Source organism: Egretta garzetta, unplaced genomic scaffold, assembly GCF_000687185.1.
Source record: "Egretta garzetta isolate BGI_Z169 unplaced genomic scaffold, ASM68718v1 scaffold123, whole genome shotgun sequence".
Classification (NCBI taxonomy): domain Eukaryota; kingdom Metazoa; phylum Chordata; class Aves; order Pelecaniformes; family Ardeidae; genus Egretta; species Egretta garzetta.
This window is the reverse complement of record NW_009259182.1, coordinates 1,091,103-1,104,522: the sequence shown is the minus strand read 5'-3', so window position 1 is coordinate 1,104,522 and position 13,420 is coordinate 1,091,103. Positions and strand designations below refer to the sequence as shown.

Below are 13,420 nucleotides of genomic sequence, written 5' to 3'. Positions count from 1 at the left end.
ATTGCTTTGTAAAACATTATTAGAAGTGGTTTGGGTTTGGGATTTTTTTGGATAGGGAAGAGGCTGAGCCAAACTAATGCAGTTTTAACTTTTAAGTATTAATAAGGTATGAGTAAAGGATGAGTCCGACCTATATACCTCCTGCAACTGCATCTGCTAGTGCCTAAGGATGGACGGTGAGCTGAGCATTTGCAACGCAGAGCCCACTGAGCCACTGTTTGCAACAAATGAGTGGTGACAAAAAGGATGCTGGCTGCAGCTTCTGCATCCTCCTCCTGCTCCTCAACATCCCTCCCTGGCAGCAGCCCCATTACCCATTGTGCAAACACAGGAATGAACAGACTCAGCCCCAAAGCCATTGGTGGCGCTCAGTTTATCACCCTTTGCTTCTCAACATGATCATTTGGTAGCAGGGAAGAGCTGCGATGGCCAGCACAGCCTGGGGATTTATCAGTTTGTGTCCCTGCACTGCAATTCTAACTACACACACAGGGGCCAGTTCCTCCTCAGCACAAAGCAATCGACTGCAGGAAATTACATCAGGGCTAGCATTTAAAATACAGAAAATACACAATAATATATTTGAATAGTATGCACTTTGACCATAATGACATTTAGGAAAGGGGAAAAAAAAAAAGGTAAGTGACCATCTGCTCCCAAGCTTGCTTCTCCTGTGTAAAGAATGTCAAGGGTCTTTTTTTACTTTTCCGGAAGCAAACAAATGGTTTATTCAGCAGGGATCATGGCTATAGCCCAAGACAATCAGCCAAGTGTGGGTTCAGAGAAAAAAATGACTTTTCAGCTCTAACCCCAGACCCTCCTTTCCATTTTTTTTTTCCCAGCTCATTAAGTTTGCATTAACAAAACATGACCATTCAAAGGCAGGAAGGCTATTCAAAGCATTTGTATTCTTAAATGCCTCCAACAGTGAAAGACAAATACTTTACTTGTATTATCAGATGATTAAGTTTGCTTTTCCATGTATATAAATTATATTACTTATACAAACACACACAGAGGACATAGGATCACTCACATCAGGGCTGCAGGTTCAAACCCTTAGTGTCCTAGCTGAGCAGAGCACTTAGATACAGTCAGCTTTAAAGCACGCAGTGACAGCATTTTGTGGGATCAGAGCTCAACTTTTTTTATTAAAATTACCTTTGTCCAGCTGGAGACATCTGTGATGTGGACTGGGAGGAAGGAGGGAAGAGGGTTTGTGCTGCTGTGCACCCCCTCTCACATAACCCAAAAGCACAAACAAGGTGTTTTGAAGACACCCTCCAGCTTCCCTGGTAACTCAATAACCCCCCACTGCATTCCCTCCTTCTCCCATAGCAGCCCCAAATGCAGCAGGCAAGGGGAGCTGGCAGATACGGGTTTCCTGTAGTACTTAATAGGGCACACTCAACGTTTCAAAGTCGGAGCAGCCGTCTCAAGGAAACTGTAGGCGCCATCAGGCATATAAAGGTAAGTGACAAGTAACTCCAGGGGCCACTGTGTGGCTGTTGCCCACCTATTCCTTGCCTGTCCCCCCTGAGCATCCTCTGGCAGCCTGCCCAGGGAAGCCCAGGCACTGGGGGATGCACCAAAGGGACTCATGTCTTCTGGTGTGTCCAAGTTCTTTGTGGGGGTTGCAAAATACACAGTCCCAGAAGGTGTCATTTGGGCTAAATCCCTGAAGCTACCTGAAGATCCCTAGTCCGCAGCCAAGAAGTATGCTGGGCATCACTGTGGCAGCCCTAGTATGCCCTGTATCAGATAATTAGTATAATTATAGTAATATAAATAATAAATAACAGTCCCTCATATGGCTGCAGTTACAGCATTATAGCTTCTTCCCTTTCTCCTGTGAACATCACTAGCTACTAATACACAGAGGATACACACACATTAGGAGATTGATACATCAGAAGCAATTTAGTTACTGCCACTAGCAGAAATCCAGTTTGCTTTAGAAAGAATATATTTTGCAGAAGAAAACCAAATAAAGCCATTGGTACTGCAAGCTTCTCCCAGAAAACCCTGTTGTCTCTCACCTTAGCACAAGAAATTTCAGCTTCAGATGGAAAATGTTTGAGAAAGCTGGGACCAAATGAAAGTAGATTAGCATGAGGAGGTGGGGGCAGAACTCGGGTTTCCAGTAGGTCTCAGGTCACTTTATCCAGGTAGCGGCACCCCACGTAGACTTGCCAGAATTTTCCATGTCTTAAAGAAAGGTAACCATGGACTCGGTTTACCCTGATTTTTAGGTAGAGGTTTTGTCATCAGCATCACTTTTCAAAATAGCTGCTAACTAAATTTTGAAATAATAGATGTGTTTCTTATTTTTTTTCCTGCAATTTTTTTCCATCTCTGCTACTGGGAGTATCTCAGTCCAGGCACCATGACAGTATAGCAGGGAGACCGGACTGCAATTATGCCAGTTTAACTATAAATTAATAGCACATTCAGCAGAATGAAGTACTGTAATATTATTGTTCATATTATAGTTACATTTATGGATCCCAGCCAAGATTGTGCTCATGTAGCACTGGGAAGCCTACAAAGGAGGGAGAATCCCTGTCTAGCTGAGATCGAGAGATCTTGAAACACATCAGAGCCACAGCAAAGTGCGGTGGCCTCCCTGGGGCGACTGCCAGAGCTACAGCAGAACCAGGAACAGGACAACCATGTCCAATGTCCCAGTTTGATGGGTCATCCACTGCTCATATTGCCCCAAGGCAGTATTTCTTGATCTGCACCTAATTTTGATACAGTATTCTTCAGTCCATGTCTCAGTCTTCATCAAATTTTCATAAATATTTTTAATCGGCTCTATCTTGAAAAATTTTCTAACCACCGAAGTAGAACTTACTCATCAACAAGAAACTTTGAACTGTAATGGCAAATGCTTATTACAGTGTTTATGATAACCTTTTATGCTAAAAATAGCTCTTGTAAACAAGCTTTGATTAATTCCCACTGTCAGGATGTGCACTGTTCCCAAGTTTAAGAACACTTTTTCCGTAGATGCTTGCTCATTTCCTTCAGTCCAACCTCTTGGAATGAGTCTGAAGGCTCAAAACTCAGGCTCTCCTTACAAGAAATAACCACTCAGGTATAAACAACCTTCTAGCAAACACCCTATACTCCTCTCAACACCTTTGATCTGACTCAAAGGGGCCTTTTTGGCTAGTGCAGAGGTAGAGAATGATAAAAAAGGGGTTTACTGGAGGTCACATCATCTCCTCCACAGAATTTTCATGGCTTTGTCTCTAATCCTGGATCCTGCAAGTACCAGAAAGTTGCTTAGGTATTGTGTATAATAGACACCAGGCTGCCACTCCTGAGGAGGGCTGTAAAAACTGCCTGACGCCGGTAGGCAGAAGTTAGGGAAGATCTAACAGCAGCTCCATCCTGCACCAGAGAGAGCAGCTTTGAGACAGACTTGTCTCTTCCTGGTTTCTTGTTTTGCATCAAAGGAAAGCGACTGATCTTTTTTTTTTCCCCCCTTTTTCTTTTTTTCTGTCTTGACAGGGCAGTACATCCTGTTCAAGGGGATATTTTCAATGTGTTCCGTAAAAGCTTTCAATTCAGATACATCAAGAAAAAGCTACTCTTAAACTTGAAGCTTCCTGAAGGGCTCTTATCTCCAAGTGCACAAGCAACTTTGATAAAGAAAACACTTATGTTAGTGTTGTTTTGATTGCAGAGTTTGTATTTAGCCAAATCATTCAAATGCTGCTCCCAGGAAGCTGCTTCCAGTCCTGCAGCCATCGGTGTTGAACGGTGGGATGCAGCACCCCACCAGACCAGGCTTCCTGAGCCCCGTGGGACCTTCTGGTGCACCTTCCCAGAAAAGGGATGTCACTTCAAGAAGCTGAAGCACTCAGAACCCGGCTCCGCTCTCATTCCTAGCAGCACAGTTGGCACAAAAGTATTTTTCCAATTTAATAAAAGCAAACAAGTAGACATGCTATTTTTAAAGCACTGTTTTATGCCACAATGGCCTGAGATTAGATGCAGCTTGTCCAGACATTCAAAAACAATGCCCACACCACTTCTCCCTACAGTTTGCCCTCTCCCTTAAAAGCCTAGAGAAAAGCTATTTTTTCCCTTCTGCTCCCTGCTGGCTTTCCGGCTCTGTTGTCTCCCTCCCTTGAAACAACTTCACACTGCCTTCCTCGTGGCCTCCCTTCTCCCAAACAACTTCCCGTCTGCTTCCCTGTTCCCTCCCCATTTCTGCTCCTGTCTGCCTGCACAGGAGCAACTCCCATCCAGTTTCCTTTGCTGGATCTCTGCACAGAAAAGACACCCGGGTGACCACACAATTAGGATGGGATTAAAGAAAGCCGATAAAACTGTGTTCGCCTGATTAGCCTGATGCACAGAAACTCACTGGTACCAAAGAGTTCTGTAACATCTTTAGTGTCAGCATGGTCCAAATAAGCACTTAAAATTACTGGCATCGCATCCCAATACTGCCCATACAGGCTTCCTAAAGTGGATTCTGTTCCTTATATTCAGACAAAAACAGATTATCTGAGGCAGCCTTAGCAATTATCACGATATTAGCTGTTAACCAAGACAGCCATTCTTTTGCTAAAGACAGTTATTTCTCTTTTACCATCTACTAACCCCCACCCCCCAAAAGCATTAGGCTCACTTACTAGCTATACTAGAGAGTAATGGAGACCAAGTGCTGCTATCATTTTTTTCTGACTGTACTAAAGGACGTAAGATCCCAAATCCAAAAGCTCCACTACTGATGTGCATCAAACAGTCTATTTTCAGCTGCAACTTCATGGGATCAAAACCTTCACTTGAAATGAACAAACACTGATCCTAAATTTATCCCAAACATTTGAATGTGATGATGGCAAAAACGTATTATGCCAACAGCATGAGGAGACATCTTGAGAAATATTTAAGACGATCATAGTTAAATGGTATTTCTACTTAGCACTCCAATTATACCGTGTACTGTTCTGTGCACAACATGGAAACAGTATCATAAAGCTATTGTTTCAGTTTGCTTCCTGTGATACTAATCTCAATCAGGCCGTCAGACGAACAGCCTGCATTTCTAAATGTTAAAGGCTTCCTCTCCAACATTCCCACACAGAATTGCCTACTGTGAAAATCAAAGGGAAACGTGTTACTAAGTAAAGCAGCAACTTTTATAAAGCAAAACCTGGTATTTTTTACCCTTTTGAACTCTGAGATATACAACCAGCTATTTCCTATTATGATAGGATACAAGGGCCAAGCCTGGGCCTCGCAACGCCTGCAGGAGACGTGCACCCTGCAATCCAGAAGCCGGGATTTTCAGAGGCACGTAGCGGGAGAGCTCTCAATGAGGGCTCAGATTCATGGGCTCTGCCATTCACCTGCTGGAAGAATGTGGGCATAGATTTCCCTAGGTCTTGGCTTCCCGACAGATAAATAATCATTATGCAGACACAGCTAGTAAAACAGCCTGAGTTACACAAGTGAAAAGCCCTATTCCAAGTCAGGGGTAATAGGAAGGGGCATGAGACACTCAATGCCAGCGGACTGAGGCTGGCAAGCTGCCTACAGCCATCTCTGAAATCCCATCTGGAGCATCAGCTTGCAGAAAGATGAGGATGCAGCCCTGGGAAGGCCCTTGCTCTCTCCGCTCCCAGTAAAACGGCCATGAAACTAAGTCAGGTGTTTGCGTTGGAGAATTGTGCCCACAAACAGCAATATAAAGCAAAATCTGGTGTTCTAGTAGATCTTGATAGAATAAATAACAAAAATGCTAATCAAGCGGCACTTTTCTTTCCTACCTTTTGAAGCTTTTTTCAAGCTGTGCTGCAAGCTTGTTTTAGTGACATTTTGTGTGTATATATAGATATATAAACGCAGTAAATATTATTCTAATGTCCTAATTAATGACAGAACAAATACTCCCACTTAACTCCAGTTTACACTAAGTATCTAGCCCAAATAATCAAAACTATTTCCACGAAGACAACATAAAGCAAACGGGGGGTCTGCAGGCTGGGGCAGACGTTTGCTTCTCAGGCACACTGCAGTTCTCCTCCTCCCCATTTCCCAGTTCACCTGTCAGAGACAACACAGTAACCCCTGTGCTCCCCGTCAGTCAAATCAGGCTCCTCAAATGCAACACAGAATTAATGGTCAAATTCTAGTCTGCTAAACATGCCTGTGAGACGGGGGCTCAGAAAGGGTTCAGAGCAAAAGTGAGAATGGAGCATGGACAGGCACCACACAAGCCCAGTGTCCATTTGCTCCACAGTCTTGTCAAAATGTGATGAGCAGCAAACTTCATCCGAGAGCCAAAAGCAGTCTCAAAAAACTGTAGCTTTGAATTAAATTGGATGGCCTTCTAGTGAAAGCCAGTGTCTTTATAAAGACTGATGCTATTCAGAAGCCCACCATTAAAGACTTAAATTCTGCCTTTACAGGAACAAATCAGAAAAAACAGCACCCATCAAATATTAGCCGTATTAAGCCACTATCATACGACAACGGTGTTAATCAGTCCTGAAAGGCAGTGTTGTTTCAACAAAGCTCACCTGCCAGAAATGCTTATATTCGATTTTACAACCTTGTCTCCTGAGAGCAAGAAACAGTTCTCAACCTGAGACTTTGGCCAGAGCAGTGCTCTACACCTGCGAACCTCAGGAGTCTCAGCAAGTAAACCGTTGGGCAATTGCACGAGGAAGAAATAATATCCTGAAGTCCTTATTCCAATAACGATAACTAAAGTTCTCTCTCTGATGCCACTTTATTCTGATGCCTGATAAATTTTTTCTTTATTCAGGGCTTAAGTTGTCAGCCTTCTTGTTTAGCTTGGCTAATTTAAATGTTAGCTATACTCAGAAGAATACAAGCAGCAGACAAGGCCTTTACAAGCAAACAGGGGTTTTCCGGCTCGAGTTCTTTCAATGCAGTGTATTGTCACTGTCACAAAACAATACCCAGCTCTTCCAGAAAATCAGTCCCTTTAAAGTACCTGAAGTCCAATTCCTCAGAATAGAAGCTTTAAGGATTTAAAAACCTTTATCTACATCTCCAGTGTCTAAAGATCTAGGGATGGACAAATCTGCATTTGACTTAAACAATACAAATTCTAATGAGAGGACTTATTCCAAGTCAATATTTAGACTGGGGAAGTGCATCAGATTTAAGGCTAAGCAAATAACTAACACAGAGAAAGCCTGAAATATTAAATCACAGCCTGTCACTACTGTAACATTTCATTTCTAAATTCCTTTCTAACTGCTGGGTCCTGGTGGCACTTCAAGAAAATGTAAATCAGCTACATGCATCACATTGTTTTTCAAACACTGCCACAGAAAAATCATATATTATGTATAAATATTATATACATATATTGAGTTGTCATCACTACCAAATTATATGAGCCTAAGCCTTAACACAACTGAAGCACTAAACAAATCTTTTACCTGTGATTTTTTTCCTCACCAAGAACGTATGTGTGTTTGAAAATTTCACTTTAAGCTTAACAGCTTCCAGGTAAGCAAATGTATTTTTCTGATGATGACAGCGTCAAACTATTTCATGTCATATTTCACAGACACACGCATTATTATCTGTTACAGCCCTTCAGAAGTTTGCTTTTCCTACGCTGTGCCAGCCTCTAGCTCATGCCATATAAATATTTAAAAAGCTGAGGTTGTGTTTTTATGAGAAAGTTACTAACAAATTGGCTTGGTGTATGGCATGTTGAAGAACATTTACCTATTTACACAACTTCTTCAAGTATTAATTACATGATGAAATCACAGATGATTTGCAAACACTGTTCTGGAAATAAACTTCTCTTTTCACATAAGTAAATACTAAAACCGCATTCTATAAGCTAAGATGAAAATACCCATGTTTTATACAATAGTCTTAGCAGAACCCAAAAAAGCTACAAAAATTACAGAGCACCCAGAAGCAGAATTGAATTTGTCATATTTTTCAGACTAACCAACAATAAACCAACAGCATACTCCTCCACAAAATGAGATACTTCCTAATAACATTTATTCAAGTAATTGTTATGGTATGACTCAACTTTTCTAAAGAGAGGAAGTGTAATCGTGACCTTATTGGGAGTTTTGCCATCAATGAAGGAAAAGATGAAATTATGGGTTTACCTTTCACAAACAATGCAGGCATTGTTTTGTTAACGTATTCTGGACACTTATAGGTCACCAGGTGAAAGTTCCCCCAGAAACATCAGTTGTTTTCATTGATCTCACAGGCTACAGATTTCCATCAAAGTGATTATTTAAATATAGGTGCAAAATAAAAACATTGCTAATTTTATCAGTTTCCACAGGCTATGAAGATGATCCTGGTTCACATTTCCTACTAGTCCAACACGAGCAAGATTCGGATTATATAGGATCCATTCATGCTGAGTATTTAAAAGTTGTTTGCTTTAGCTATCTTAGCCTACCTTGCCATAAACAATCCACCTATTACTTATTAGCAGCACACAGCACAGTTAGGCATTTCAAATGAAGAATTGGACCATCAGAACTTCCCGGCTGCCTTTTGAAAGCATTGGCACGAACCTGCTTGCCATGCCAAATCAAAATTTACTTGTTTCAGCATGGAAGCTTAAGATGTATGTTTGAACCATGATTAAACTCTTAAAAGTTTACAATCTTGTAACCGAGCGTAATAAACCACATTCAACAGTTTTGAGAGTTTCTTTTTTTAGAGAGGCAAAACTGCATCAGTTGTTATTTTGGTAATGAAGACCTTATATGACTACTAACTCAGATTCTTCTATTCCAATTAAAATACACATAATTCTGATGAACAATCCCCTCCAACCTATCTTTAAACCTAGCTGTATTCTCACAACACAAGCAGGTGTGTCCTGTCCTCACTTTAGGACCCAGTACTCAGAGAAGAACATGCACAACCTTACCGAGGTACCATCAACTACAACTGGCAACTTCTTGTAACCAGATCTTACCTGAAGACAGAAGCTTGTGAGTTCGTAGGAAACTGATTGCGAGGCGCATTATGGATGCCTTGTCCAGGTGGGAACTGATGTTGTGGGGCAGGGGCAGTTCATGTGCCAGTTCGTAAAAAACTTCGGTTTCTTTGCTTCTCCTGCATCTCGCTGCATCTCTTGATTTCTCCTTCCTCCGTTCTGAACTGCTCCTAGTAGGTAAAGGAAAGAAAGGAAAAAGCATTTGTTGAAATGCAATTCAGGACTTGAGACAGGCATTTACAAGAGTAAATCCTGTCAAGCAATGAATCCATTCTGTCAACTGCTTTAAACCAATTCACCATACATTAATATCCATTTGCTACTTTTAAAATGGGAATTAGGAGGACTGCCACAACTGGAAAGGGCTCCGATTCTACAGAAATCAGCCTTGAGACCCCCTGAATCCCCGTTGAGTGTAACACGATCGAGATCTGCCTTAGATGAGAGATTCAAAATGGAATGGCAAACTCTTATTCCTGGGATTCAGGAAGTGTTAAAATAAAAAAAAATTCGTTTGTTTAATCTAAATTAATTCACCTGAAAAATACTCTGGGATGAGATGACAATCCATTTTAAAGCTTGAACAATTACAGTGTATGTGGCTGTGTCATAGGTATAATGCCATGCAATGGCTGTTCCCCACGTTAAAATAAAAGTAATAATAGGGTATCAAACTGTGTTTGTATATACGACTGCCTCAGTTCTTAATCTGACACTACTCTGGAAAACTGCCTTTACTTGACCATGAAGGGTACAAAATGGGAAAGAAAATACTGTTGCATGCAAGAACCCCCTCCTTCGTAGAAGCTATTCTAATTAAGTCACCATTTCTCCATTGTCTATGAAAACAGATTCCTTCTTGAGTAAAATAACACGACCGACAGAGCCAGTCTCCTTCAAACTCCGCAGAGAACAGAAGAGCAGGAAATAACAAAGGGGAAGACATTTTATTAAGCAAGTTTGCAAAATTAAGCCACCGAGGGACATAAAGCTAAATTTAACATACGAGACACACAAGGGCTATATTTATAATGGATCTGGGATAGGATGGTTTAAGATGGAACTTCACTAACTCTAAGGTTCTTTTATAAAGTACTACTCTTATTTCAGAACATGAAGAACCTGAATCCATTCAAAACCATCAGCTATTTCAACCTCATGTAGCTCTGCTGATACTACAAGTTTCCTTCACTTGCACAAGCTGAGGTTTTGCACCTTACTCACGCCAACACAGAATATATTTCTTTTCAGGCAGACTCCTGTAATACCATACCAGTGCAAACAGCACAGCTTGGCTGAACACAGAGCCAATTGTGGAGGAGAACAGCCCCACCATTTTTGCTGTTGTGGCTGCACGTTCATTTCTGGAATCACCAGGAGCAGCTCTCCATTTGCAAGGCCGCCTAAAAATGAAGCATCTTACAACCTGCTTTTTCCAATGTCAGTATAAAATAATGAGCCTATAAACTAAAAATGGATCAACCAAAACAAAAATTCTACCAAAAGAGGATATTTCAATAAATACATTGTCTTGTGTGAAGATGATGAGGAAAACAAATACTAATTACATCACTTAATCCTAGAAACTGTTCCAGTCATGGCTGGTCTCATATAAAACCGCATAAAATAGAAAAAGAGTATTAATACATAGTAATGTATTCTAAAGAAGACACCCATTTCTAGAAGAGCTAGACTGCCTGCAAAAGCTTCTAGCATGGAAACTGCAAGTGGCTTTGCAGATCAGAAAAGAAGGAAAAATAGCCAGGGTACATGCTAAATGCTAAGAGTAAAGTTACAGTAAGGTTGCTTGCTGGGGCCCAGGCAAGGCTGGGCATTCACCATCATCATCCAAAGCAGAAACGTGCTCACAACACATCAGTAGGGCCCTCGTGCTGCAAAACATGCGAAGCTGGGCATACGCTTAGGGATCAGACAGGTGCTCACCAGAGGGTGTGCTAACAGGGCAAGGGGCCTCATAAATGCTTACGGTATCTTCTCAAGATCCATGAGCAGTCCTCAGCAAACCTCTTTCACAATTATTTTGCCTGAGGTGAATGTTTTCTAACGTGGCATCTGTTACGGGAGGTATGCACAGGATGAGATCTACACACATTTCAGTACGTAACAACAGGATCCAACTGTGATAATGACTTCAGGGGCACCACTGGAGCGAACAGCAACCCGCCCAAGTTTGAATCTAAAGGATCAGATATTCACAAAGTGACACTAACTCCTTACTTTAATCCTTGCCAAGTAAGAGTCACACTATGTCCATGTTAAAAAAAAAAGTCCCTTCATACAGCTGTCTGAGAAGGTACAACAGAAAATGCCCTGTGTCTTCCTGGGGCAGATGCTGGGAACGCGAGAGCCACGTGAACTACTTATACCGATGCTTCTTTCAGAGGTACGTCTTGGTGTCTAAAGAAAAATGTGTCTATGCTGTGCCTATAGAGATGCCAGACTGGGAACAAATCTTCTCAGTTTCTAATTCTACCAAAGAAACAAAAGAGTAGAAACAAAACAAAACCAAAGAGAACAAAAGCTACATGGCAATATTTGTGAGAGACTTCCAGTTTTGCAGCTTAGAAAACTTAACTTGAATCACAAATGTTCGAGTTCTTCTCTAAATCTAGAGCCCACAGTTTTCACATTAGAACCAACTTGAGCAAAACAAGATCCAATCCCTCCTTATTTAAATACAAAACTTTGGCAACTGAGGCCAAAGCCGTGTCGCAATCTGTGCAGTAAAAATGGGTTGTATAAGACAGGGTCTCTCATGATGCCACTCCAGCTACAAAGAAAAATATTTAGTTTTGCTAACCTCTGTAAATATAATTTTGAAGCGTGGCTAATGAGACAAGCTGGTTTCATTAACCATGGGTTGCTCAAGGTTTCTAATAACTAATGCTATGAGCAGAGAATGATTTTTTTTTTTCCCCCCCTCTGTGTAGCAGATACTTTCCCTCAACACTGCTGCTGACTGTCGTGCTCGGTTTCTCTGCAGGGAGACATCGGCGTTCATTACACGCCGCGCGAGAGCTTTCCCACATCAGAAAACAAGGGGAGGAATCAGCCTGCCTGGTCGCTTTCAGAAGACTTTCTTGCTCACCCATTATCATTTGAAATAAACAAACAATTTGCTTGTAAAGCATTTTCCCCTGTGGCTTCCTGCACCTCAACCTTCCTCCCCTCCTTGCCTCACTCAGCACACCCTCACGTTGACGCTGTTATTGTAGCCAGCCAACACCAAGCGCACAGAGGCCCGAAACACCACCACGCCGCTTGCCCCACATGCCTTCCCCCCCAGTCAAAGTCCCGTGGCAAAGACGGCCGTTCTGTGCTTGCTCGTCCCAGTTGCCAAAGCCTCCAAAAATTGCAGTTGACCGACAGAATTCTGCAAAAAGCAGTTATTTTCACCGTTTTCGTTTGCAGGCGGCAGGCCACTCACTCTCTCAGCAGTTACCCCCAATTTACGCACGAGATGAGCATTTTACCCCAGGCGAGGCTGGACTACCCACAGCTAGAGAGTGAAACTACTCAACAACCTGCCTGTTTGAAGGCCAGGAAGAAAGGCTGACACCCAATCCTCCTCACACATCATTAGGGCAATAGAGCAAAGGCCCAGGCTCTAGCTAATTTATGAATCATTCTCTCCCAGCACATAAACCGCCCACTTATGTGGCAAAAAAAAAGTGCACACATGTGCGTCACTGCTTGGAGAAAGTGACGCAAGCAGAAGCAGAAACCTCACTCACCCAAAACCTGTGTCAGATTTTTAAAAACACAGAGGGAGAGAGAGGAGGAAGCCGCCACCACTTGTTCCTTCAGGAGTCCCGGGATCCCGCGGGATGAGGCCCCGCTTGGCCAAACACCCACCCTCGCATCGCAATCGCAGCCTGACCGTTCCTGATGAAATTACAAGAAAGGAATGGAGAAGCTCAAATCTCCGCTTGAAACGGGGTGACTGAGCTCAGGAATGGGCCTGGGGACTCCACTCATGACTTGGCTGTGCCGAGGGTGGGCGGGAGGCTCGAGGAGAAGGAAGGCAACAATTCCTAGCAAGGGCTCCCAGGGCTGCCAGACGATGCGCCGGGGCCGCAGCGCTTACACTCGCACAGGCGATGGGGGATGGAAGAGTTAAGGCAGCGCAGGCAGCTCCCTGCCAGAGAACACAAGTATGGCACTGTACCCCCAGGACCGCTGTTTACATGATTTCCCGCTCCCTCCTTAGCTGTGTTTAGTTTGCGCTCTGAAAATAGAATATACGGGCCGACACGCGTGAGCAAAGACGACAAACAACTGGCATGTGTTTGCCCTTTTGGGTGAAGCTCCCAAATTTTTAGGAGCAAAAGCTCTCTGTGCTTCTCTCAATAGAGTCAAACGACAAACTGGTCCCAGCGGTACACCCAGGCACGGGAACAGAGCACA

The 13,420-nt window shown here is 42.7% G+C and overlaps 1 protein-coding gene across 2 annotated transcripts in view; it reads right to left on the bottom strand.

The window, feature by feature from the left end:
• EPAS1 (endothelial PAS domain protein 1) overlaps positions 1-13,420 on the bottom strand; it is a 41,174-nt gene that overhangs the window by 26,897 nt on the left and 857 nt on the right. For both annotated transcript variants that reach the window (XM_035891268.1, XM_035891269.1), the window contains one exon: positions 8,972-9,162. In XM_035891268.1, coding sequence (XP_035747161.1) covers positions 8,972-9,162 — 191 coding nt within the window. Of the gene's footprint in view, positions 1-8,971; positions 9,163-13,420 lie in introns of those variants that run through there.